We start from the raw sequence: 26995 nt of genomic DNA, 5'->3' as shown, positions 1-26995 counted from the left end.
AAGAGGGAGCTATTACCGTAATTATTGCTAAACGGAGTGACTGCTTAAAACGTTTGCTTCTAATCTAGACAATGGGACAGTAAACACCTGCCTTGCAGGTTTTCTTAAATGACAAACACTTTAAAAACCACATTTGAACGTTAAATGGTGCATTTTTCATTCAAGAAGTCCTTAAAAATCACTCACGTTTGGCCCTAATTACAAAACAATATCAGCTTCCCAAAAACTTCTGTAAAGTGTCATTTTTTAACTGCTCTAAACAAGTTAATCTAATAAACAATTTTAGTCTGAACTATACATATCAGATATGAATTATATTTTGTGGGATTTTAACAATTTAAAGGTCGTATGTTAACATATATCTAGTGATGTTTTAGGGAAAAAAACTATAACAATTTCCATTAAATGCATTTTAAGGTGTTTCTGTTTGTTATTATTATCAAGCCCTGAGATGTGTCAACGATAAGCAGCAACATTTGAGCTCATCACGCTATAGCGACAGTTTGGTATTGATAATATTTGGATCGGTCTGCCCACCTCCAGTCAGTTGTCCAATCTAAAATCTTACCATAAACGATTGCATTTAAGTTAACTATTGTTGTATCAAAATGACATTTTTTGTCATGAGAACCAAATATATTGCCTTTTGTGTAATTTAAAAACAGAGATGAGAACTGTAACATGTTTTTAAAATTCTCTAGCAAGTATCACCTACATCCATTCATCACAGAAAACAATGAAAGACAGTTTTTTTAAGGATTGAGGTTGCGATTTTAATAGAACAGTTACGGTAGTAGCTGCTGCGTTCAGGGCCTTCCCACAACACAAGGCAGCGTCTCATGGTTCATATGGTTCATTCAACCAAACACTCACTTTTGACGGGCTCGGCTAGGCACTGTCTTCCAAGCTGGTGGAATTAAGGTTGCACGGAGGGGTCCACATTTACATACAGCCGAGTGTCTCACTGAACACCTTTACTCGCTAGCCTGCCATGGGGGACGTCAGTGAGGTTTTGATGTCGGTTTTGTCCACAATTCGGGTTCCGAAACCTGGAGACCGTGTCCACAAAGATGAATGCGCCTTGTCATTTTCCTCCCCGGTAAGCAACATCCCTCCTTTCTTGGTTAAATTTCTCAGCAAACCAAACAACGGTAGTCAGTTCCACGGTGTATTTCCGCTCCATGTTGTTTTGCTATGAAATATGCAGTTAATGTTGTGCTACATTTACTTTAACACCTCGTTAACTAGCCAGCAGACGTTAAGCTAAGCTAATAGAGCACAGTAAACTTAGCACCTAGCATGCTAGTTAGCAGCAAAGCTTACAACCTGAATACTGTCAAACTTGCTCACAGGCTAACTTAGCAGGCTTTCATTGTAAGTATTCTAAACATAATAACATTTACATAAAAAATTGATTTGTTATTCGGCGAGTTAATTTGCAGTCTCAACAAGTTAACAGTAGATTCACTGTGTCATGGAAAGGTAGCCACATTGCTGATAACGTCCCAGCGTTGTGATGATGGAGGAGGACAACATCTAATATCTTCCGCATCTGTGTCCCTTAGGAAAGCGAAGGAGGCCTCTATGTGTGCATGAACAGCTTCCTGGGTTTTGGAAGCCAATATGTGGCCAAGCACCATGCTCGGGCTGGTCAGAGGCCTTACTTGCACATCACCAGGACTCGTAAGGCCAAGGTATAAAAAAAAATGACACAATCAACAGCGCTGTCCATATTGTTTCTGTTATCACACTATTTGTTGTGTTATTCTATCAGAAGGAAGACGATAACTCTGGATCAGGACACCCGCCTAAGAAGAAGCCCACCAGACTGGCTATAGGTGAAACATGGATGCTGGTTATTACTACCATAAATACAAGCGATATGAAATCCTCATGTGTCGTATTTGTGGCTTCCAAGGGATCGAAGGGGGCTTTGATATCGATCAGGAGCATTATGAGGAGGACGTCAAGGTTGTCATCTTTCCCGACAGACAGGAAGTGACATCAGAGGACCTTGCAGTCATGCCTGATGTCGTGAAAGAGCGGGTGAGACAGGGTGCCATGCCATGCCATTAATGTCTAAAATCTTCACGCCTCTCCACCAACTCATTTTACGATCCACAAAGGTGTCACTGTCGATGACGGGCATCATGGCGGCCGACTCGGTGTCGCACACCTTGCAAGTGCAACAGTGGGACGGGGAGGTGAGACAGGAGTCGCGACATGCCGCCGACCTCAAGCAGCTCGACAACGGAATCAAGATCCCTCCCAGGTGAAACTTAAGTCCACCGTCTTCCCCCTAGACTTACAGTAGGACCTGAAAATTGAAGCACAATCCATTCCGGGATGCTGATTGAACTCCATATACTATAGGAAATAATGGAAATTGAATTACAGTGGTACCTCGGTTAACGTCTGCTCCACTTAGCACGTTTTTAGTTAACAACCAAAATTTTTGCCAAAGTTTTGCATTTGCTTGCATTCGCCTGCTTGTTTAGAGTCCAGAATGCCATCTGGTTTGTTTACGGCGCCATCTTGCATCATGCGCACAAGATGAAATCTCGTGATAGTTGCACGTGATCTCGCAATGCATTGTGGGCCGCGATGTCACTGCCGCCAGCGTGTTTTAATTTAATTTAATTAATAATTTAATTTAATTTTTTTCATTTTCTGTATTAAACGGTAACGGTGCATGTTTAATGGTTCTACAACGCTGATATTTAGTTTGATATATTCTTTACATTTTTGCAAATTGTGGTTGCAGCAGACTAATGTGTATTTTGTGTTATTTTGTTAATTGATGGTTTATTTTTCAACAAAACTCGGTAAAAGTGATTTTAAATGTTCAGTTGTCCATTCATTTGTCATTATTTTTGCATCATTTTCTGCATGTAAAACTATAATTGTCTATAATAGCCATCACCAAATGGCAGACATTGATCCGAATACGGACCCGGTGATGGCCCTTTATGGACCCGTGACCAATTAAAGTGAATGCAAAATATAATAACAACATAGTGGCAGATTGGAGGCGTAATTACTTCAGTTATTACGTTTATGTGACAGCAAACGTGGTGACGTCACTCAAAATGAGCCAGTGAAATCGGAACGGATTAATTAGATTTACATTATTTTCTATGGGAACATTTGGTTTGGTTAAGAGTCCGTTTTGGTTTGAGTCTGACCCTGTGGCACAGATTAATGATGTTAACCAAGGTACCACTGCAATCTTTTCCTGTGTCAGACTGTCACTGTTAAAAAAATTTTATTAACTGTACATTTAATGCTTTCCTGCTTAAAATGCTCACTTAGGTCATGTCTGATTTGCTGAGGTCTCGTGTGACTTAACCTATGACAGTTAAACCTCTTTTTTTGTGCAACGTTACAGGTGCATTTTTCTTTAAACGCTAGTCCTTTTCCAAAGTGTATGACCTTTTTAGGGGGTTGGAATATTGAAATTCATTCAAATTCATTTGAAGGAATATTGCTTTCTCATTGAAGGTTTTATGATCCATGATTGCATATGTCTATTAATTAGTCGTCAGTTTGTAAGACCATTGCAGATATGACCATGATATGGTCAAGAAAATGGTGGCTACGGGAGCACTTACATCCCCGGTGTGTTCCTCTGTGCTAGCGGCTGGCGGTGCGAAGTGTGCGGCCTCCAGGAGAACATCTGGATGAACCTGACAGACGGCAAAGTTCTCTGCGGTCGTAGGTACTTTGACGGGTCAGGCGGTAACAACCATGCCCTGCTCCACTTCCAGGAGACGGGACACCCACTGGCTGTCAAATTGGGAACCATCACCCCCGACGGAGCAGGTGAGACGACACAATGGGAAATAATTCATTCAGAAAACGTAACTATTTGAGTTATTGTATTTCTTTTTAATGTCCAGATGTTTACTCTTATGACGAGGATGACATGGTACTGGACTCCAAGTTACCAGAGCACCTTTCTCACTTTGGCATTGACATGATGACCATGGAGAAGGCAAGTACACATATCGGACATAATCTTATTTAATATTTATTCCTCGATATGATGTTTTCATCTGCTCCTCTTCAGACCGAGCGGACCATGACGGAGCTGGAGATTGCCGTCAATCAGCGTGTCGGGGAGTGGGAGGTGATCCAAGAATCTGGGACTACTCTGCGTCCCCTGTTTGGGCCCGGCCTGACTGGCATGAAGAACCTGGGCAACAGCTGCTACCTCAACTCTGTAATGCAAGTGCTCTTCACCATTCCAGACTTCCAGAGCAAGTAAGTATTGTGTCCTCCTCTTCCTCTCCACCATGTTTGTTTATTTTTCCCATGAGTGAAAACATATCTGTTCGGTTGATCATTGGAGCTGTACACTAGAGTGCAGTAGTCATAGGCTGATGTTCATATGTGTTTTCTAAAAGTACTCAGTCTCTCAACATAGGCTAAAATGTTTTATCTCCTTTCTCATTTTTGATAAATGCATGGCATTTATTCACATACATTCAATGTTACATGCCAAACAGTTAACTGTGTAATGCATTTTACAAACTGACCAAAAGAAATTCTGTTGTCTGCTTTGGAATCACAGTTTCCATAACAAAACATTTATTAAAATAAAGTGAATGTTTTATAAAATAATAAATTGCATATTATGTTGTATTATTTCTATTCAGTATCTTTGAGTATCTATATGATTAAATATCATTATTAGCCCTCTTCTATTAAACTACATACCTTTTTAAAAAAAAAAAAAAAAAAAAGGACATTACCCACTATTTGAGGAAAGACTGCATACAGTATTTAAAGAAGAGCACTAATCAAAATGTATTAAGAAGCATTAGACCACATTTGTCACATTCCATGTGACCTACGGAACTGTTGGGAAAATAGCATTAAAAAAATGATGCAGCATACAGGTCCATTTTGCCAAAATGTCATTGTAGCAACTCCAAATGATTCTCAATAGTTTGTGTGGCCCCCACGTGCTTGTACGCATGCCTGACAACGTCGGGGCATGCTCCTAATGAGACTACGGATGGTGTCCTGGGGGATCTCCTCCCAGATCTGGACAATTGCATAATGTCTTTGTTGATACAATATAGTCATCTACCACAATGAGAGTCTTGTGTCAGCTGTAAACATGATCTGATTATCTAATTTGATCCTGTATTAGTAGTCATGAATTTTAAAGTAGTTCCCGTCTTTCTAGGTATGTGTGCAACATTGACAAAATTATTGACGAGGCCCCGAGCGACCCCACTCAAGACTTCAAAACCCAAGTGTGAGTGTCTCTTTTTAAAGTGTTTTGGTGGATGTCTAATGCAATAATGGCATTTTTTGTTGTCTCTCAGAGCCAAACTGGGCTACGGTCTGTTGTCAGGTGAATATTCAAAACCGGCGCCAGATCCTGGTGATGAAAATGGTGCATCTGAGCCCAAGGCAAGAAAAGCTAAAAAAAAAAAAAAAAAAAAGTGGCACTATTTTCTTGATAATTGCTCAAGCTAATATTCTCAGAGTATTTGATTTCCAGGATTACCAAATCGGCATAGCACCACAAATGTTCAAAGCACTTGTTGGGCGGGGTCACCCGGAGTTCTCCACCAATCGGCAACAAGACGCTCAGGAGTTTTTATTGCACTTCATAAACATGGTGGAGGTAAATGTGACATTACTTAATAGTGCTTGCTCCTCCTTTATTATTCATCTTTTCTTCATTGATTTACTTTTACTTTACAACAGAGAAACTGTCGCTCTGGGCCCAACCCATCTGAAGCCTTCAGGTTCCTGGTGGAGGAGAGAATTGTGTGTCAGCAATCCCAAAAGGCCAAGTACACGCAGCGGGTGGACTACATCATCCAGCTGCCTGTCCCCATGGACCAGGCCACCAACACCGGTAAGGAGGCTGATGGGATATGTTTGTACCATGTTTTTGTTTCATGTGAACACTATTCTTCCCATCAGACGAGCTGCAGGAGGTGGAGCGCCGGCGTGAGAATGGAGACTCGTCAGTTTCGCCCGTACGTGCGCAAATTCCATTTGCAACTTGCATGGCGGCCCTCAATGAACCTGAACTCCTTACTGACTTCTGGAGCTCTGCTGTGCAAGCCAAGACTACTGCCACCAAGTATGCACTGATGAAACACGGTTAGAGTGTAAATGATCAGTGTTATTGATCAGTGTTTCTGTTTCTTTCATCAGAACAACCCGATTTGCCTCATTCCCCGACCACTTGGTTATTCAGATTAAGAAGTTCACCTTTGGCCTTGACTGGGTCCCTAAGAAACTGGGTAAGTACACAAACACTGCTGAAAGGACACCTACAGTAGCTAAAATCTATGTAAATGTGTACTGTGTCGAAATAATAATAAAAAAAAACATGTTATACCTCATAGCTAGGTGTCATGATAACAATCTCCATCTCAATACAGAGAAGACCAAAGAGATGATCATTGACCCAAGAACAAGGGAAAAGGAGCCGCATAGACCACTGTTTATTGATGAGACTGAGGTGGAGAGGGTGAAAACCTTCAAGTTCCTTGGAACATACATCAGCGAGGACCTCACCTGGTCTCACAACACCCGACAAATTATCAAGAAGTCCCAAAGGAGACTGTACTTCCTGAGGAGACTGAGGAAATTTGGCATGCCCACCACAATCCCTAGTTGCTTCTATAGATGTACTATCGAAAGTGTCCTTACCGCCTCCATCACTGTTTGGTACGGTAATTGTACAACACGTGATAGGAAGGCACTCCAGCGGGTGATCAAGACCTCATTGACCTCATTGTTGGGGCAGCCCTCCCCTCACTGCAAGACATTTATAAAACTAGAGTCCTACGAAGAACACACAACCTCATCAAGGACAGCACACATCCACAACACTCATTATTCACACTCCTACCGTCAGGCAGACGCTACAGGAGTTTGAAGTCCAGGACCACAAGGCTGGCAAACAGCTTTTACCCACAGGCCATCAGGCTTCTCAACGAAGCACTCACACACGCCGCACGCAACACACGCACACACTCATAGCACTTTATTTATTTACTTACTTACTTACTTGTATTAATGTCTCTTCTGTTCTTATTCATTTTCTTGTGTTTTTCTTTCTTTCTTTCTTTGGGAGAATGAACAGAACAAGAATTTCATTGCATAGCATAACTACCTGTTTTACTGTGCATATGACAATAAAACTCTTGAATCTTGTATCTTTACAGTATTCAGTGTACAGCTTGATAGATTTACTGTCTACTGAAAATGAGTCAACATACAGCCGTTATATTCCGGATTGCTAGCAACACAAGTGAGGACACCTCACAGAACATGCCCAAATTGTGTCCATTGTGTGAATGTTTATTAGGAAAATCATTGTTATTGAGCACTGTCTAAATTCTCTTGGGATTCATCAGAGCTTGTTGGAATTCATATATTCTTTCAATGAACAGGAGCTCCCCAGTGCCGGCAGCACTCATGCAGCCCCAGACCATGACACTACCACCACGCTTGACTGTAGACACAACTATCTACTATCTATATTATCTACTCGTGTGTTGCCAGATAGACACGAATTGCTGTGTGTTGAGTCATTTTCACAAGTTGTATACTGCTATACAAGCTGTGCACTGACTACTCTGAAGCATATCCTGGTTTTATTTCCATTGTTCTTTTAAGAACATGTACTGTCATAAAATGGTTAACTTGTGGGAGTTACTGCTCTTTGGTCTGTCAACTGTCTGTTTTGATGAGTCTCAGTAATGACGAAACATAGCTTTAAATGTGACATGGCCATTGATGTTCTTTGCAGATGTGAGCATCGATGTCCCCGACACTCTGGACCTGAGCGCACTCCGTGCAGCGGGCCAGCAGCCAGGGGAGGAGCTCTTACCAGAGGTGGCCCCGCCCCCACTCATGACGCCAGATGTGGAGGTTAAAGGTATCCTGGGTTCCCATGGCAACGAGGAGGACGACTCTCTCTACTCCCCACTGCTGTGTCAGTCTGTCTGTCATTTCTGCTCTTTTCCTCACGACCACTAGTCTTGTCTTCCTTTTTCACTTACTTTCTACCTTTGCTGTCCTCATGTTGCCTTTGTTGTTCACTTTTGCATAACTTGGGTTATATAACATGTAATGATTTAGTTTTTAATGATTTATATCATTATTTAAAGTTTTGTTGACATTTGTGATGTTTGTTCCTCTGAGAAGGAAAGTGCATCAAAGTAATTCAATTTTTTTTTATTTTTTTAACTCCACAATTCTCAGCTCCGGTCCTCGACGATTCTACCGTGTCCCAGCTCTGTGACATGGGATTCCCCTTGGAGGCCTGCAGGAAAGCCGTGTATTACACTGGGAACACTGGAATCGATGCCGCCATGAACTGGGTTATGGGCCACATGGACGACCCAGGTGTGCTGAGCAGCGGGACTTAAATGCACATCCTCAATCCATCCCATTCTGCTTGTTTGTAATTTTTTTGACCCTCTCTTTTTTGACTGGCTGCAGACTTCTCCGCCCCCCTGGTTCTGCCCGGCTGCAGCTCAGGTGGTGGAACAACCCCGACTGAGAGCATCTCCGAGGAGCACTTGGCAACCATCGTGTCAATGGGGTTCAGCCGAGACCAGGCGACCAAAGCACTTCGAGCAACGGTCAGAATCCACCCCCTCATGTAGTTAAACCGACGGGCCACAACATTAGGCATACATGCACAAACAAATACAAGCGATGTATTAAAATACTCAAAGATAATAATGCTCTTTTTTTGACAGTTACAGTATTTTATTGTCTCATTGTCTCAGAGCAATACCCTGGACCGGGCCGTCGACTGGATATTCTCACACCTGGACGACCTAGAGTCCATGGAGGTGTCTGAAGGAGGCCGTTCAGCTGCAGAGAGCGAAGGCGGTCAAGATCCTCCTCCTGGACCATGCGTCAGAGACGGACCAGGCAGTGAGTACCGCTTAGGCGGATGGGATGAAAGCGTTCTGTCTTAGATTGGACTCGTGAGGTGGTTGGCATGAAAAAAAACTGTCTCTTCCTTGTCCTCAATAACTCACCATGCTTTCTCCTCTCTGTCCAGAATATGAGCTGTTTGCCTTCATCAGCCACATGGGTACGAGTACCATGTGCGGCCATTATGTCTGTCACATCAAGAAGGATCAGCAGTAAGTGTCCCTTTCACATTAGCAGACAATGTTTACATTAATGCAGCAGACACACAGACGCACAGATCAATTCTGCCTTTACAGAAATAAATTGTGGTTGTGTTTCTATTAGTTTACGTTGTTATTGCCTATAGCAGCGATCACCAAATGGCGAACATCGGACCTCGCAGACCGATCGCAGCTGTAGTTTGCGGGTGTAATTACTTAAAGTATTACGGCTAACGTGACAGCAAACGCGGTGACGTCACTCAAAATGAGCCAGTGAAATTGTTTACTTGCCAGGAACCATCAGTCCATCCATTTTTTTTATGCTGCTAATCTTCAAATAGGACCATGGCTTGCTCAAAAGTGAGAAGTTGATCGAAAAAAGCAAACAATTCAAAGTGAAAGGAAGTGAAAGGTTCATTCTTCTAGAATCCAGTGCCAAAGCTCTGTGTCTCATGTTCTCTGAAACTGTAGCGCCCAGTATGAAAAATCTACAAGTCATAGCACATTAATTTACAGCACAGCAACATGCAAATGAGTCTTCAAGGATTGTATGGATATCGGAGCAAAACAAAACATCTTTCACTGACGGGAGAGTTTTGAAGGAAGGAGTGCTTCTGCTGCAGAGATTTTACTCAAAGGTAAACAATGTACTGTTGCAGCTTTTCTGTTAGAGACGCTTATTCAATTATTGTTATTTTTTTTTTTTTTTTTTCCAGAGAAACCGGTTTTATTTAACATAAAAATAAGCCTTGTGTGTTCATTCATGGTTTGTACAGTCAAACATTTTATTTTTTATGTGAAATTTGGTTCTGTTTTCTTTTAAATGCGATTTAGGTGCCAAAATAAGTATGTTCTAGCCAGTGGTTCCCAATTACTTTCTGTCATGTCCCCACTGGGGGACAGAAATATTTTCACACCCGCCCAATTTGAAATACTATTGAGAAACTGATCATTTCTGTTTATTTATCTGTACTGTACTGACTGAACTCGAAACTGAAACCAGCAAAATGGAGAGCAGTAAAGCATACACGTGTGTTCAACACCACAATATTCAAAAGTTCTCCCCACAAACACCCCCCATGAGGGTGTCCGCCCCACTATTTGAGAAGCACTGGTTGTAGGTTGATGTACAGGATTTCATTACATTTTACATTCTAGTCTGAGCAAGTCTGATGCAAATAAGGTTCCGACCTTCGCTGTGAAAAAAATTGCATAAATGTACCTTACTCAATTTTTAATTGAAGACCCCTAGTCTATAGATACATGAGAGGGCCAAAATAGAATCAGTTCACAATATGCAGTGCACATCTGCTCTATTGAAGCTACCTTCACAATAAACCAGCAGATGGCACTCTCCATTGGTCCAGTGTGTGATTGTGTTGGCCGTGTATATTATTTTACTGTATTTTAATGTTATTTAATTTTTCTTAATTCATTTTATTATCAAGATCTCCCACTGAACCATTGTTTGTGGCCTGTTTATATATATCATACTTTATCATATTTTAGATGATTTTACTTTTTTATACTATTTTAGTATATTTGAAAATAATTAGCTTTATTAATAGTATATTACTTTACTTAATGGTTTTAATATGCTTTGTGCTTTGTTGTTGCTTTATTTTTTTTAAATATTATTTTATTGTCATTTTATTGTTACCTAAGGTGTTTATTGTATCGAAAGAACCCTCCCATTGATTCCCTGCGGTGTGTGCGTGTGTGTGTGTGTATGGCAGGTGGGTTATCTTCAATGACCAGAAGGTGTGCGCCTCTGAGAAACCTCCCAAAGACCTGGGTTACCTCTACTTCTATCGGCGGGTGGCAGAATGAGACCGTAATGGAGGGTGGGGGCGCATGGCGGCACTTTTGGGAAAGTGAATGTGGCTAGTATGGCTGCTCACACAACACACGCACACAACTTTTATTGACGCACACCCCAACAAGCTCTTTGAAGCACCCATGTTATAACAAGTGTAAATACATTGCTCTTTACTCCTTGCTGCTTGACTGCACATAATTGGGGATTTTTTTTTACTCAGTGACTTGCATAAAGTTAATCTTTCCTGAAAATCTGGACCTTCATGTCATGTTTGCAACAAAATCATGTGGAGGGAGTCAAATTTGTATTGATTCCCTCTCTAAATATCCGATTACCTATGTTGGTTTCCGATGCATGGCTTCAGTTACTTCCATTGGACTCCACCTTATTCAATCACAGAGCAAGTAGCGTCAGCTCCAATGTGTGCTATCAAAGAAAATAATAATAAAATTAAAAAAAAACTCAAACAAATGTAGTTGCTTTTTCTTGAACCTTTTCAATGTGTATTTTAAAAGATTTTGTTACGGTACTTCTGCTGTGACAAAGAATTGTTTTTCATGCTTTCTGCGCAATAAACATTTGTTTTCCTGCAGGTAATGTCAATGAAATGCTGTCCTATGAAGTGATGTAAAATTTCTGAATGACACATTCTGTATTTAAAATGCAGTGCGTGCAATCTCAACATGAAGAGCGAAGCCACAAACTTTTATGTTGGCCTACAAATTTCCACAGTGCAGCTTTCTTTGTACTTTTTTGAAGTTGTGCCTTTACAGAGTTTGCATCCTTGCAAGTGTCAGAGAGAGTGGGGTAGGATCTCCGCCTTAAATCAGAATACAAAACATGTAACTACGGCCAAGTCAAGGTAAGATCCTCGCATCGATTTAATGTTCTCTTGTATGGGACTAACTGGACTGTTTTACACCTTGGAAAATAACAGAAAATTAATCTGAGTCAAACTCAACATCATAAAAATGTTCTTAACTGTACAGGCAAGGTTTAATGTGACATTTTAAACTGTAATACAAGGCTGCGAAGCAGGTGGCCTCTTGAATAACGTGTGAAAACAATAGTATATGTACTCACGTACTGTACAATGTTTACCATTGTAAATTATGTGAAGTGAATCAGTCAAACTCACCACCATAAAACCTTTAACTGTACAGGCGATGTTTAAGGCAGTATTTCAAATAAAAGTTGGACAAAGCAAGTTAAACAGGCACGCAGCAGAGGTAACAAAGGTGTGGTGATACTGTCATCTAGTGGCGGTGTATGGGTATTGCTGTAATTGTGTAGTAGTTTTTAATATACTTTTTTTTATGGTATCTGCTCGGGAAAATGTATTTGTGTTTGTAATTAATTAATGTAATTGAACCAAGCAGCCTTGCCTATGACGCAATGTCTTGTTCTATGGTTATCATCACTCGTCCTAGTTCAGACCTGTAACCGGGGGGGTTCGGGGTTCGAACGAACCCCCCCGCGGGCCACAAAGTTCCACTGGGTAAAAAAAGAAAAAAAAAATCAAGTCCCAGGCACATTCATTTGTCATTTTGATGATGTTGAAAATATGTATCAGAAAAATGGAGGGAACACCAGCACCCAAAATATTTAATTACAAGGAGCATTTTTTCATGACTAGGAGGAGAAAGAGAAGAAGGAAGTGAAGCAAGAGTCGAGTGGTTTGGATCTGCGTGTCTTATCTCAAACAGAAACTCTGCGTGGTGCCTCTATCCTGGATTTAAAACAACACTTTGTCAAATTCTTCAGTTTGTTCTCCTCGGAAGCCTCTTCCACAATGATAGTCATCATGTTATATCTACTGGGTGAGTGACAACACACAACTTTATTGTACATGTGTTCATAATTAAGATCAGAGTTTTTTCCCCTCCATTTTTGCTTCATTAGTGCTGAGTGCGCTCGCCGCTGCAGGCGATCTGGTCCACACCAAAGCAGGCCAGAGCGCCACCATCAAGTGCGGCATCAACAACTTCATTAACAGCCTAGAGTGGATTCGTGGCAGCAGCTTTATCGTCGGGGTCGGTGGAAAGAATCGCATGCCTCGCAAAGGTGCTCTATTGACCAAACCTCTCCCCAAGATATTCTTATGCATTACTTCAGCTCATGTGCTGTGTGTATTCTTCTTCAGGCCCTGGTGACATTGCATTAAGGTCAAAGGTCATGCATGACACAAATCTGGTCATATCGGGGGTGAAGGAAGGAGACGCCGGAGAGTTCGTGTGCAAGGCAGACAACGAACGTCAAGTGCACACGCTTGTTGTCTTCACCGGTGAGCAATGAATTGAGCACTGCTTCGCAAATGATACTGCATTTAAATATCCTTATATTATCATACACACAACCACATTTATTTTTTGTGTTATCTGTTAAGTTATGTTAACAAGTCCCCAGACCTCCACAAGGCCTAAACATTCTGCAAAATATCAGTAACAACCTTGAGTTTTGATAATTACACAAAGGAGGTACAATTTCATCCAAAGATGCAATTTTTAGTAAAAAAAAAAATAAATATGTAACTACATCAGCACTACATATTTTTTTTCTAGAGGTATATTATGTAAAATGGGATCAAATGTGAGTTTTAATTAACTATAGTTTTTTATTAACTAACTATAACTATTAAATATTTTAAAACTCAATTCCTTTAAAAAGAAAAAAAATATATATATGTGTGTGTATATATATATGTGTTTGTGTGTGTGTGTTTTTGTTTCTCAATCTGTCTTTGTAAACATAGAATAGATACAATTTGTGTTTTCTTTTGGTAAAGTTATTTCTTTTTTTGCCTTTTTTGTGCATTGTAGGTACATTTTTTAATTTTAATTACAATTTTTATTATAAATATGTGTGTATTTTATTTGACTTTCCTTTAAAACATTAGCATGTTTTACAGCTTTATTTAGTTGTTTATTATCAATGCATTTCAATTTTTTACGTTTTTTTTTCTTTACAAAAGGAGTTATGAGTAAAAAAAAAAAAAAAAGTATTTAATTTTAAAAAAAAGTTATTTCTCGACACCATATCAAAAATGTCAGACAGTAAATTGTACACAGATGCAAAAATAATGGGCCTGTGACTAAAAAAGTAATGTTAATAATAATGTAAATAGTAATATTTTCACTGAAATTTTTTTTTTTTTTTAAATATACAACAACCACAGCCATTAATCTATCATCATACAGTATGACCACCTTCTGTCCTATGTGTTGTCAGTGTGGGTGGACCCCCCTGGTTCCCTCCAGGTGGGCAGCCACGCTACACTAAACTGTAGAGTATCCGGTCTGCCTTTGGACACGGTGGTGCAATGGAGGAGGCCTGACAGCGGTCATCACCTGGGCTCCCCTGTTACCCTCATCCCAGTGAAGGATTTCCACAGGGGGATTTGGAAGTGTGTGTTCTCTCATGATGCCGCCGAGTATGCAGAGGAGATAGATATTATTGTTCAAGGTAAAAAGGTGGCAACCAAACCACCTTTATTTTTAGGTTTTTAATGTGGGTTTTTTGTTTGCAGGCTCTATGACGACCCCCTTCCAGGTGTTTGGTAAATGAACCTGCTTGTTTCTGTGAGAGTGAGGCCATTTCTTCTTTAACAATCTTTGTGTTGGTTCAGGTGGTACTTCCCCGACCCGCTCTGAAGGTCTGGTTCCGGAGCTGGCCTGGTGGGGTATGGCAGCAGGTGGCAGCGTGGTGGTGCTTCTGCTGCTGGTCTTGGTGCTGGTGTTGTGTCTACGGATTAGAAGAAGGAAGGCAAGTTATATAAACGGATACTTCACATATATACTGTAGACTGACATGGCTTTTGATCCTCACGCACTGGATGGCCTTGAAAATCTATGGAATTCATGCTTTAAGTACAACAATAACACTTAAAAGCGGAAGGACAAATTGATTTGAGGTAGGTTAAAAATGTATTTGTTAGGTCACATATTGTTCATATTGAATAGCATTCTTGTTCAATATGAGCACTTTAACCATCTGATTGGTTGGTTGACAGTCATCTTGTGCTATGATCTTCACCCTCGGCTACAATGTGTTGATACGGGCACTAAAAATGAATAGGGTCCATTCTACACAGTGCAAGTTATTCCATAAAATCCACATGAAGGGCAAATGAATACAGGCCGCACGGTGGCCCGGTGGTAAGCATGTTGGCCACACAGTCAGGAGATCTTGAAGATTTGGGTTCAAATCTCTGCTGGACATATCTGTGTGGAGTTTGCGTGTTCTCCTCGTTCTCCGGGTACTCGGACTTCCTCCCACATTCCAAAAACATGCATGTTAGATTAATTGGAGACTTTAAATTGTCCATAGGTGTGAGTGTGAAAGGTTTTTTGCCTATACTGTACAGTATGTGCCCTGCGATTGGCTGGCGACCAGACCAGGGTCTACCCCGCCTCCCACCCAAAGTCAGGTAGGATAGGCTTCAGCATACTCCCACGACCCTAATGAGGATTAAGCGGCATAGAAACTAAATGAATGAAAATAGGAATACAAATTGAATCTGGTGTGAATAATGTTCATTTTATATTTTAATTAATTGTTTTATCAGCTTGATGTAATTAATGTATGTAGAAATTTGTTTAGATGATAAATGTAATACAGTACATCTAATGTATATTAAAATAAAATCAATTACGCCATTATTACAAATCTTAACAGTTATTTGAAAATTTGGGGATTTGTTTTGAAAATCTTAAAAATTACTATAATTTCAGGCAGGTTAGATTTTGAAACACAATTTAGCAAGTTGTGACTTTTGCCATCATTTGTCAAATACCACTCACATAAACAGGTTTAAAAAAAATATGGATCTAGTTCATTGGGTGGACGGCGCTGTTATTTCAATAAAACCAACTTTTTTTCTTTTTTTAAAGGCAATTTTAACCTTTTGACCTTAGCAGATGACGGCACCTAAAAATGCATACTTCTTTCCCGCAATTCCACATTTTCCTCAAATGTTGAAGCTGCCTTGAAGATGAACACTGGTGCTGTACTTACTGCATTTCAACCGTATTTTAACATACAGTGATCTTGCGTGTGCCGTTTTTAATACCTTATCATATCTTGACTCACATTAGACTGACATAGTGTTTTTAATGAATTCAAATGTGAAGAATATGATAGTAACCCCCCAGCAGCCATCAGTGGAGAAAGTTTGGACACCCCTGCACTACGCTGAGACATATTGCACACAGCCATCACTCAGCAGGATGTTTTGAAGGGTGACAACAGATGATTCAAAGCAAAAAGCCTCATTGTTATTTCCTTTTTTGTTTTTTAGAAACATTTCCTCCAGATGAAGAACGCCAGAAAGTCTCTGAATTCCAGACAGTATTGCCATTGTCGCTGGTATTTTGCTCTTTCCATCCTTCATATTTGCCTTTTTACCAAAATGTACTTCATTAATGTGTGCTAATTAGTGCGGAAACGTCCCCCCCCCACCCGCCCCATATTGTCCCACCGCCCTCCTTCTTTATCGCAGCCCGCCAGCTGCTCCTGCTGCAGCAGCACCACCACCACAGAAGAAGATGAAGCCGCCTGCCCTCTCTGCGCAGAAGAAGTGATAGAAGAATGCAAAAAAAAATGGATAAGGAGTGAAAGACAAAGAGAATTCCTAATTATGCAGCCTTTTCTTTTTCGTTTTTTTTGGCTACCAGTGACATGAATGTAAATAAGATTACCGTAGTTTGGATTTCTAGTTTGTTACATGACACGTTACATTGTGACACTGTGCATTTTTACTTCCTGTGGATAAAAACATCAACTTTTACTACTATTTGAATACTGAAAAATAAATCTATTGTTTGAAGCTGACAACATTATTCATACCATTCAAACTAAGTGAAAGTAAATTTGTAATGAGTTTATTGGTATTTTACTATCAGGAAATGGCACAAGAAAGTTGCAAAAGACTGAGAAGTTGTTGAAAAATATAATAATGATAATTTATAAAATGTTTCTAGTGTTTTTTTTAGACAAAATGTAAAAATAAACAATAATACTAAATAATATATTCAAATATGTATATTTGTTTTAATGCAATACTGTTTAAATATACTGTATGTTTGCCTTATATGATAATCTAAAATATGACATACTAATATATGCATATGCCATATAAAATAATAAAAATATGCATATTTTAATAAAACTGCCAATATTTGTCCTTAATATTTTTTACACAAGTTCTTAGTTATCGCTATGTGCCTACAAAAAAAAAAAATAATAATTATATAAATAAAAAAATGTAAAACAGTCACTTTAACTCAACATTTGACCAGGGTATGAATAATTTTGGCCTCAAGCGTAACTGTATTGTCTTATGTATGTTTTATACATTCCATTACATGTGTCTGTATATGTCAAAAACGGCCTTTAAATAAAAGTTATTTTTACCTCGAAAAATTCAGTTTGTACTGGATGAAGGTGAACATCAACAGTGTGCATTTGCCACAACTGCTGCAGTGCGACACAGGTGCGTTGCCAGAACGTGTACACAGTAGATGCAGTAAACCACTAACCATCCTAAATGTGACACCCAGACGGGCGACACAGGAAAGGACAAAAGCTGCATACCTTATGTCTGTCAATGCTAGATTCAAAATAATGATATATTTTTACTATTAACTATTTACTTAACATTTTTATGCCAACATGTTCCAATTTCATTTAAATAGTGAATGTACCTTGACATTACTGCAACATCTAATGTGTTACTTATTTGATTTCCTGTGTGCGTATGTCTGTGTGTGTGTGTGTGTGTGTGTATAGGAGGCACATGCACACGTTCCCTCAGAGCCGCACCGATCACATCGTCTGTAAGTTTCCTTCCATTCACCTGTCCATTTTCTACGAGCGACAGGGGAAGCTGGAGCCTATCCCAGCTCCTTTAGGACGAGAGGCGGTATACATCCTGAATTGATCACCTGTCAATCACAAGACTTGTAAGTTAGATGTTGATATCCGTTCAAATGCTTTTTGCTATTTGTGCCTTTATTAATGTGACAAAGGCTCCAGTGAAGAAGGTGGCACATGTGCAGTTTGTAACTCATAATTTCAGCTTTTTATCTCAGAATTTTTACTCTTAATCTCATAATTATGACTTTTTAGCCGTGTTATTTTTCTTTACTTTTTTAGATTTTATCTCATCATTTCTTTCTTATCTCATAATTATGACTCTTTATGTTGAATTTCAACATTTTAAGTCATAATTATGACTTCTTATCTCGTAGTTTTTTACTATTCTTTATCTCATTATGACTATCTCATAATTATTACTTTTTATTTCATAAATTCGACTTTTTATCTCCTAATTATGACTTATCTAATAATTATGACTTTGTTGTCTAATAATTATGGCTTTTTATCTCATAATTTCAACTTTTTATCTCACAATTTTGACTTTCAATTGGGATATTTTTTTTCTTTTAGTGGCGGAAACGGGCTTCCGTAAAAAACACACCCCGTTGCAGTTTGTAAATCCCAAAGCATTAAAAACAGGTAATATAATGAAAAAAAAATCATGAAAACGAGTATTTCTCCTTTTCCTTAGATACCCGCAAGCTAAACAGTGTCTTCTATTCCGTTTTAGTGGGAGTGATTTTAGAAAAACGGCAAGATTCTCACTTCATGGATTCGTAACGACCTGTGTTAGTCTGTGTCATTGTGTGTGTGTGTGTGTGTGTGTGACACTAATGAACACAATGATAAGTGAAGTCAGTGTGTTGTTGCACCTGGGGTGTCGTTCCATTAGTGCAAATGATCGGAAGCCGTCATCAAATTACATGATTTTCTACAACATCATCATGATGCACATTAACACAGCGTGAGCGCCTCTATTTGACACATAAGTAGAAGAGACAATCCGTACGTCTCTGCCTTTGTCTCATGAGAATTTAGTAGGATTGTGTACAAAAAAAGCACTGATTTGGTTTGATTTATTGGAACATTTGATTTCACTTCAGTATACCTCACATGTCACAATTCACAATTCCTCATGTTCAAAAGGAGTAGGAAGCTAACTGTTTACAAGGTGAATCAGATATTCTTTTAACAGTTTATGAAAGTACTTTGACATTAATTTTGTTAGATTTTGTACAAAAAATGCACTATAATTAGTCTAAAGCAGGGGTCTCAAACTCAATTTACCTGGGGGCCGCTGGAGATAGGGTCCGGTTGTGGCTGGAAGTTTTGGGAATAGGGCTGGGAATCTCAGGGTACCCCACAATATGGTATGATACGTGATGCACGGCTCCCGATAATTATAATATCTCGATGCAGTGATAGGGTGAAACAAAAAAATAAATACATTTCATAGTTTATATTTTGCTGCATTCAGCTGGGATAGGCTCCAGCTTACTCGTGACCCTAATGAAGACAAGCGATACAAAAGGGGTGGAATTTTTGCAGCATATTTTAACCGGACTACAAACAGCAGTGGTACAAAAAGAATGAGGATGTTTTAGCAACATAAGTGTAAACAGGATTTTAGTTTCAGTGTCTGAAAAACAGTAAAGCTATTTTAAACTCATTCAGAAAACACACATCTCATGATGCGGGCCGCAAAATATGACCCAGCGGGCCACAAATGCCCCGCGGGCGCGAGTTTGAGACCCCTGGTCTAATGCAAGTGGAGTAATATATGATTTTTACTCAGTCCAATTTATGAAAATAATATGATGCAACACTAATTTAGTAGGATTTTTTATAATTTGTAGAAATATCACTACTAACAAGGCAAACATTTTTTTATTTATTAATTTTGACGAAATGCCAGGGTTGCGTCAGGACGGACATCCATAAAAAGTAAGCATAAAAAGTCAGTTGCGCGCCTTAATGGGAAAAATTTGAACACAACCCACACCCTAAGTTTGTAGGCTCTTTGTACAAAACAATGCACGATTATTAGATCTTTTTTTTTAATAAATGTTATTTTATTTTATAAAAATAAAATGCTTTGACACCAATTTAGTACAGTTACAATATTTTTATTTCAAGGATTTCTTATTTATCCTGATAAAATAATACAAAAATATTTTTTTTTAAATGTCTGACCAGTCCAGGTCCAGGCCTCTTGCCAAAGTCAGCTGGGGTAGGCTCCAGCATACTCCCGTGCGTGACCCTAGTGAGGACATGTGGCATAGAATATGAATAAATAAATTCAATATATACATATATTTTATTATACTATTAATTTTTATTATAATTATTACTATTTTATTTTTTATTGTGTAAAATTATTTTAAATATTAACCCATGGCAATTATTATTATAAAAAATTATTTTCTATATTTGCGTCTATATTTCCTTACACCCATTGTTAAACAATACAAATAATAATGTTTGCATAAAGACAAATCCTCTTGTATTGGAGCTGTGCAAGTGTAGCTACTGAAGTGCCCTGTGAGTGTTATTGCCTATTTATAATAACCCAGCATCACACTTGATTGAGATTTATGGTTGATTTGCTGGGTAAACGTAATGAACAATACAAGAACACATGTGCAGTAAGTCCTGACTGAACATGGAGGAGAGGTGAGACAAACATCAACCTTAACCCACAGTCTGTCTCTGCTGCGTTTTTTTTTCTCTTCTTGAGCGAGGAGAGATCCGTCTTTCTTGGAAGAAGAGAGGAGGTGTGAGAGGCAGGGGAGGATCGGGATAGGAATCTATGCTAAATCAAGGCCCACCACAACCCCGGTGTACGCTCATGCAAAGCCCACCACACCGCAGGCCGCCCACTCTCCACTCTTGTCAGCTTTCATCTTCTTAAATCTGAGACCGCCACAAAGGAGGCCCGCATCACTTCCTGTTACTGTACGTGTCAGCGAAACACTGGAGGAATGACAATGTGCGACACCATATGAAGCAATTTTTCTTTTTTTACAACCTTTGATTGGACTTTTTCCCCTCTATAAAAACTTAAATAACATTTGACGCGTCAGTCCTACACCCCCTTTTTTCAAAATATTATATATGCCGTTGACTTACAAACTTCTTTAAATAAGATACTATTAAAAATGAAAGAGGACCGAAATATTGACAGCACGTATCACTAGTTGATGGACAGTAACAGATTTCCGAGAATCAGGTTTGAAATATTATTTTTCAATGACTTATGTAGTTTTTTCACCTATTTCTTTTATATATTTCTGTATTATCTGCGGGGTCGATTATTATTGATTTCTTTTTTACACTTTTTCTTTTTGCAGTTGTAGTACCTTAAATTACATCAGACTGAAATCTGTTTCTACTATTTTGACCCTGCAGCTAATTAGGTAACCAAAATATTGAATAATGAAGAATTTCAAAGTAAATTTTAATTGTTTTTCTTATGAAGAAAAAAAGAATGGATCAAACTATTCTGTGGAATTAATGGAAGGCAAACGAGCACAGAATACTAGAAAATTATTTATATATTTATTTATTACTTATTATATATATATTTAAAAAGCAGGCTTCAGGTTTGACTTTCATAGAATCATATTTATTTGATGATATTATAAATATTTTGTACTTTTTTTGCAGTTTCAAGCACCTTAAGTGGCATCAGACTGAGGACTGTTTCTAATATTTTGACCTTGACCTGCAACTAAACAAGATAACCAAAATATTAAATAATGATTCATTTTAATGTCCTAATTTTTTTTATTTAATGAAATTTCAATTACATGTTTAAATATATTTTATTTGTATTATTTTTGCTGTTGTTGAAATTGTGTTCTTCTTCTGCTTTCGTGTTCTCCTTCTCCGCCGCATACTTCCTGCTTATTCTCCTTTTTCCTCTTCTTCTTCTTACCGTCCTTTTCTTCTACTTTTTCATATTATAAACTTTACACTTTTTTGTGCATCACCTTTAAAGTGCATCACACTGAGGTCTTTTCTGCTTTAAATGATTAGAAACATCCCTCAATATGATGCAGCGAAGTAAAACTACCATAATAAGTATATAGTTAGCTGGATACCTGTGTATTCCCATCAGAGGTGTGGACTCGAGTCACGCGACTTGGACTTGTGTCACAATTTTTGATGACTTTGGACTCCACAATATCATCAAAGGCTTGCAATTGACATCAATGACTCTGGTTTGACTCGGACTTTAGTCTGATGCCTTGAAAATCCTTTTTTCAATGAATTTGTTGAGTAAAACGTGTCCCCATTCAAAGTATTCAACTAATGTGATTGTTATGACGTAATTCCCAGCAAGACAGCATATTTTCCCTTTGAAGCCGCCTCATTGAATGCATCTACCTGTATTAACATCCAATCAGGTTTAAGAACAAGCAACAAACGTGTGGATTACATTTCTGTGCACTGAGTAAATCCTGAATACTATGTCAGCGCTCTTTCTCTGGGACATGTAACAGTCTTGTCACACTGGTCTTACTTTATTTAAAAAAATGTAACAATTCAAAATGCATTCATTGTATTAGTCAAATTTAACAAATTGTTACATTGTTAAAATGGCGTTTTATTTGGGAGACACTAAACAGTGCTTGTGACTTTTAAGGATTTCAAGCCTGTGACTTCGGGCATGACGCGATCTATCTTGTCTGGACGTGAGACTTGAATTGGACTTGCACGTCTCGAGTTTTGAGATTGTGACTTGCCCCCGCCTCTGATTACCATTAATGTTATTTCATAGATACTGTATGTTACTTTTCCATTCAACAGTCTAGCATGAAGTTCGTCATCGAGCTCTTGTCTGTCATGGCTGCTCTCCTGTGTACCACAGGTAGGATGTTATCAGTATAGAAGCTTCATTTATTTCACAGGGGTACAATACTTTCCTCTGTGAGCTCGCTTGTGGTTGTGGCAGGGTGTGAGGAGGTGGTGGTCTACGCCACGGAGGGAACCACAGTCACTCTCAGTACCGAGGGGCTCCAAGTCAACACGGGCTACTGGTACTGGTCTCGGATTGGCTCCCAGCAAGATCGGCTGGCCTGGCACAACCGTTTTTCTGGCTGGTTGTTTACCAAAGGTCAGCGTCTTCATCTTGAGGTATTAAATTCATAATTTTGACAATGATGGAGAATCTTTTGCTTACAGATGCGCGCTGGACGGGCAGGTTGTCCATTTCCAAACATGCACTGAGCATCACAAGTGTCCAACAGCAAGACTTTGGCACGTTTGTCCTCTCCAAACTTGTCACAATAGGTGATGTCAGACCAGTCAAGACCTTCAGACTCTTCAAAATCACAGGTAGTCATTTTATATTCAAGCTCAAGCTCATACATTCAGTAGTAGCGGTAGTTCTCTTGCATAGTCATTTAAATATGTGCACCTCAAACAACCAACATTTGACCAATCTTACTAAACACTGGAAAACAATAATTCATTATTTATGATGAAAAATTAAGGAAAATATCAGTCTGTCAGTGACATCAGAGGTCTTTAAGAGAGGTGCAGCAGCTTGAGAAAAAAAACAAACCTTGCTAACATTACTTTAATTACATGTCAATGTCTGTCAATTGGATGCATTTTCAGCAAAAAAAACCCACCCACAGTAATATGAAAAAGAACACTATGAAGGGTGTGAAGTAATTAATAATTTTTGGTGGGATATATCATACTGACATTGTAAGAGATGACCCCTCTTTTTTAAGAAATAAAAAGCATTTTTAAGACAAATTGATTCATTTTGTAGTTCTGTTGCAAATTATTGCACAATTGTATTGCTTTATGCACAATTTCATTGTGTGCGAATTTGACCTCAAACAAGCTTGCATTTATTTTTTTGTATGATATTTGCTCTATTTTGTCTAAAACTCTAAAATAATAATAATAGTACTAAAATATATAGATTTTTGTGGGTGGCATCAGAGGACTCCCAGCATGGTGCAGCAATTTGAGGAGGAAAAAAAAAAAAACCCTTGCCAACGTAACTTTAATTATATGTTAAAATCAAATTAGGTCCATTTTGAGTAAACAAAAAAAAAAAAAATGAAAAGCAACACTATGAACCGTGTGCAGTGCTGAAGTGTTTTTGGTGTTTATATATATAATGTTTTTTAATTTTTGCAGCATTGAAAATGTTTTTCATTTATATTTATTACGCTGAGTAACCATACCAACATTTTAAAGCGCATGGATGTCGATCACTCATTTTTTAAAATCAGGTTTTCCATCCATTCATTTTCTATTTCGCTTGTCCTCGTTAGGGTCGCGGGGGCATGCTGGAGCCAATCCCAGCTGACTTTGGGCGAGAGATGGGGTACTCCCAGCCAATCGCAGGGCACTTGTAGTTCACACTCACATTCATACCAATGGATTAACCAAAACCGGAGTACTCGGAGAACACCCACGTACAGGGAGAACGTGCAAACTCCGACATGCCCAAACGGAGTTTTGATAACTAATCATAATCATTCCTGGACAGTTGGACAGTTGCCCGAAGACTCTGCTTCCCTGATCACCATTATCTTAAAATCTCTTTGATAGCTTGCTGACAGCCTTTCAGATACTTCCAACACTTCTCGGTCTGTGTCACGGCTGCATATCTCCAGTGTGAGTGAGTGACAGGAAGAAAAGCTGTGACTTGTTTGGGGTGAAGTCTTTGAAGACTGGATTTTAATTAGAGTGCCACCATGTGGTGTATGTATCCAAAAAATAAAAAAACGCACAGGCAACACAGTATGGGTGCGTGTTTGGACTAATTTACACCCTTTTGTGGGCAGTGCTTCAGAAGTAGAAGAGTTGGCTTACGCAAACAACATGGGGTGTTCTATTTTATTTTCATATGACGTTACATTCTGACATATAAATCATCCAGAAATGGACCTCTTTAACTTTCCAATTGAATATCTGACATGTTTTTCACTGCTTCATCTTGCTATGCTAATACAGTAAATGTTGTGTCTGTTGTGTTAGCGTCTGCCGACCCGGCCTCTTCTCCTGTGCTACCTGGTGAATTTGTTACGCTGTCATGCCATGTGGACAGTCCTGACAGTGACAACATGGCTGACATATACTGGTTGAGTCCGGCAGGAAGCAAGATTCGTCAGCGTGAAGGAAAAGTCCAGGTGGACGTTACAGGCCGAGACCACGGAATATGGAGCTGCATTGTCATGAGGGAACAAAAGGAGGCGAGGGCCACAGTTTCCATCACAGTTCTTGGTGAGACACCTAAAGAGTTCATCTAGTCAGTAATTTTATTTTTGATTTATTTTGGTTTATTTGAACAGACCTCCTTCCGGCTCCTCTGCATCCTCAGTATGTGCCGGAGCAGTCGTCTCTCAGCATCCCCTGTTCCTTTCCCTCTCACCTCTCTTGGAAACTATTCAAAGCCAGGGGCCTCCAGGAAGTCCACTGGTGCTTCATCCCTAAACCACCCTTGCGTCTTGTTACCCAGGGTCCACAGAAGCTCTTCTCCCTCTCCCTGATGGATGAGACGGTGGCTTGGACATTTGTTCAAAGCAGGGGCTTTAGGCCTGTCCCAGGCCTCCAAACGGGAAACTTGTTTTTGAACAGAAAAGGAGTGACGGCAGAAGACAGAGGAGACTACGTGTGCACCTTCAACTTTAGCAGTGAATTGATTCTGAAAAGGACTGTGAGCGTTGAAGTGCTGCAGAGTAAGTCCACATAAACTTATCGTTGTTATTTGCTGTAGTCGGGTGTTAATCGAATAGAGTCATTAATGGGAGAATTTACAGTAGTAATAAGAACTCATATTTTAACAATACTATATAGGGTTAAAACAATATTTAAGCTATTTTTTTCAAGTTCAATTTATTTTTCTAGCACCTCATTTATAAGGGTCTTTTTTAAAATAGTTGTTTCCCTTACATGTTAATTTCTTTTTAACCTGGTCCCTAAATAGTGATTTTACAACACTTGTCTAGCTCCATTTGTTTTAACGGCATATCACAGCAGAGGCGCGTGGCAACACAACCAATTTTAATTGTGTAACTTTTTGGTGTTATCATAGTTATTATTATAACACAGTCTTCGTATTTTGTGTGAGGTTTATTCTCGTCTTAGGAGAAATTGGTGTCATGCTTTTTAAATTTTTTGCTGTATTGCTTTTACTGTATGCCATGTACGCTGTGTTTATTACCAGTATAGTCGTCCTTCGCCCACATCACAGTGGGGTTTTCGTGCTCAATTACACTGACATTTTGCATCATGTGAGAGGAAAAAGGGCATCCTATTGCAATAGGTTGGATGGTGTCCCACAGGGATCACTATTAGGCCCACTGATATTTGCACATGTATCTATCTATCTATCTAGTCGTGTCCTCTACGGGTCCAGACCTTATTTCTGGCCAGCCTCTCAATCTGACCTGCGGCTTGGGTCATGAGTTGCCCTCTGACCTTTCTGTGAAATGGATCCCACCTGAGTGGCCCTCCGTGCGTTCTCAGCTCAGCGCGGGGCATCACCCAGCCCAAATCGTCATTCCGGAAGTGAGCCAAGGAGACGGTGGCAGATGGAGGTGTGATCTGTGGCGTGGCGCCGAGTTGCTGACGTCGGCTGAGATGACGCTGGCTATCGGTAAGCATGGAAAGTGAGAGCCTAACAGGAAAGAGCTCGTTGTCGACGCACTGTATGATGACTGTGTCTGTTTACACAGCGACAAAGTGGAGCGTGTGGATGCTTGTGACCGTATGTGGCGCTGCCGTCATCATCTTTGTCCTTCTCCTCCTTATTTGCATCACCTGGAGACACAGACAGGTACAATAACCTTCTCACTGTGACGTCACACTATTTAGAGCTTCTAGAACTCTCTCTCTCTCACACTCTAGCGGAACATGAGACGCCTCAAGCATGGATTTTGCCGTTGCAAAAAGTACGTACCATCCATTTCCTGTTGTGATGACACTAATGTCACACTCCCCAGCGCCTCAAATCTGAATAATACATTTTATTTTCTGGTAAAAAAACATTCAAATGGACATCTCTGTTGCAGCCCCAAGCCAAAAGGATACAACAGAAGATAACACATCCTGCAGAATGACTCCTTTCAGCACATTAAAGGTGCCCTATCATACAAAAGTGACTCGTTAATGATGTTATCACATGTATATATATATA

General features: G+C 39.4%; 3 protein-coding genes across 6 annotated transcripts; all 3 read left to right on the top strand.

Moving 5' to 3' along the window:
* The first annotated feature begins 362 nt into the window (after positions 1-362).
* On the top strand, positions 363-11382 carry usp5 (ubiquitin specific peptidase 5 (isopeptidase T)). Of its 2 annotated transcripts, none has more exons than XM_054781194.1 (20): positions 363-1099; positions 1566-1694; positions 1775-1838; positions 1919-2046; positions 2127-2272; positions 3638-3822; positions 3900-3994; positions 4070-4263; positions 5195-5266; positions 5337-5424; positions 5516-5641; positions 5725-5878; positions 5947-6109; positions 6184-6272; positions 7790-7975; positions 8245-8388; positions 8485-8627; positions 8778-8928; positions 9059-9143; positions 10868-11382. In XM_054781194.1, the coding sequence occupies exons 1-20, from the start codon at positions 992-994 to the stop codon at positions 10959-10961; spliced, it is 2544 nt and encodes an 847-aa protein (XP_054637169.1). In that variant the 5' UTR covers positions 363-991; the 3' UTR covers positions 10962-11382. The 2 variants fall into 2 exon arrangements, with proteins under 2 accessions (XP_054637169.1, XP_054637170.1); XM_054781195.1 differs by having other exon boundaries at positions 366-1099; positions 7790-7918; positions 10868-11381.
* A 276-nt stretch (positions 11383-11658) lies between these two features.
* LOC129184830 (hemicentin-2-like) lies at positions 11659-16942 on the top strand. 2 transcript variants are annotated; one of them, XM_054781201.1, is made up of 8 exons: positions 11659-12770; positions 12853-13014; positions 13094-13234; positions 14179-14412; positions 14477-14506; positions 14576-14712; positions 16247-16314; positions 16448-16942. In XM_054781201.1, the coding sequence occupies exons 1-8, from the start codon at positions 12743-12745 to the stop codon at positions 16527-16529; spliced, it is 882 nt and encodes a 293-aa protein (XP_054637176.1). In that variant the 5' UTR covers positions 11659-12742; the 3' UTR covers positions 16530-16942. The 2 variants fall into 2 exon arrangements, with proteins under 2 accessions (XP_054637176.1, XP_054637177.1); XM_054781202.1 differs by lacking the exon at positions 14477-14506.
* Positions 16943-17766: 824 nt separating this feature from the next.
* Positions 17767-26995, top strand: cd4-1 (CD4-1 molecule). 2 transcript variants are annotated; one of them, XM_054781984.1, is made up of 10 exons: positions 17767-17909; positions 22639-22699; positions 22784-22945; positions 23014-23166; positions 24835-25080; positions 25149-25535; positions 26195-26455; positions 26535-26635; positions 26707-26750; positions 26871-26995. In XM_054781984.1, exons 2-10 carry the CDS (start codon positions 22645-22647, stop codon positions 26899-26901), a joined length of 1440 nt encoding a protein of 479 aa, XP_054637959.1. In that variant the 5' UTR covers positions 17767-17909; positions 22639-22644; the 3' UTR covers positions 26902-26995. The 2 variants fall into 2 exon arrangements, with proteins under 2 accessions (XP_054637959.1, XP_054637960.1); XM_054781985.1 differs by lacking the exon at positions 17767-17909 and adding an exon at positions 20597-20781.

This window comes from Dunckerocampus dactyliophorus, chromosome 7 (assembly GCF_027744805.1).
Source record: "Dunckerocampus dactyliophorus isolate RoL2022-P2 chromosome 7, RoL_Ddac_1.1, whole genome shotgun sequence".
NCBI classification, from domain to species: Eukaryota; Metazoa; Chordata; class Actinopteri; order Syngnathiformes; family Syngnathidae; genus Dunckerocampus; species Dunckerocampus dactyliophorus.
The sequence above is the reverse complement of the archived record's forward strand: the minus strand, read 5'-3'. Positions and strand labels throughout refer to the sequence as shown.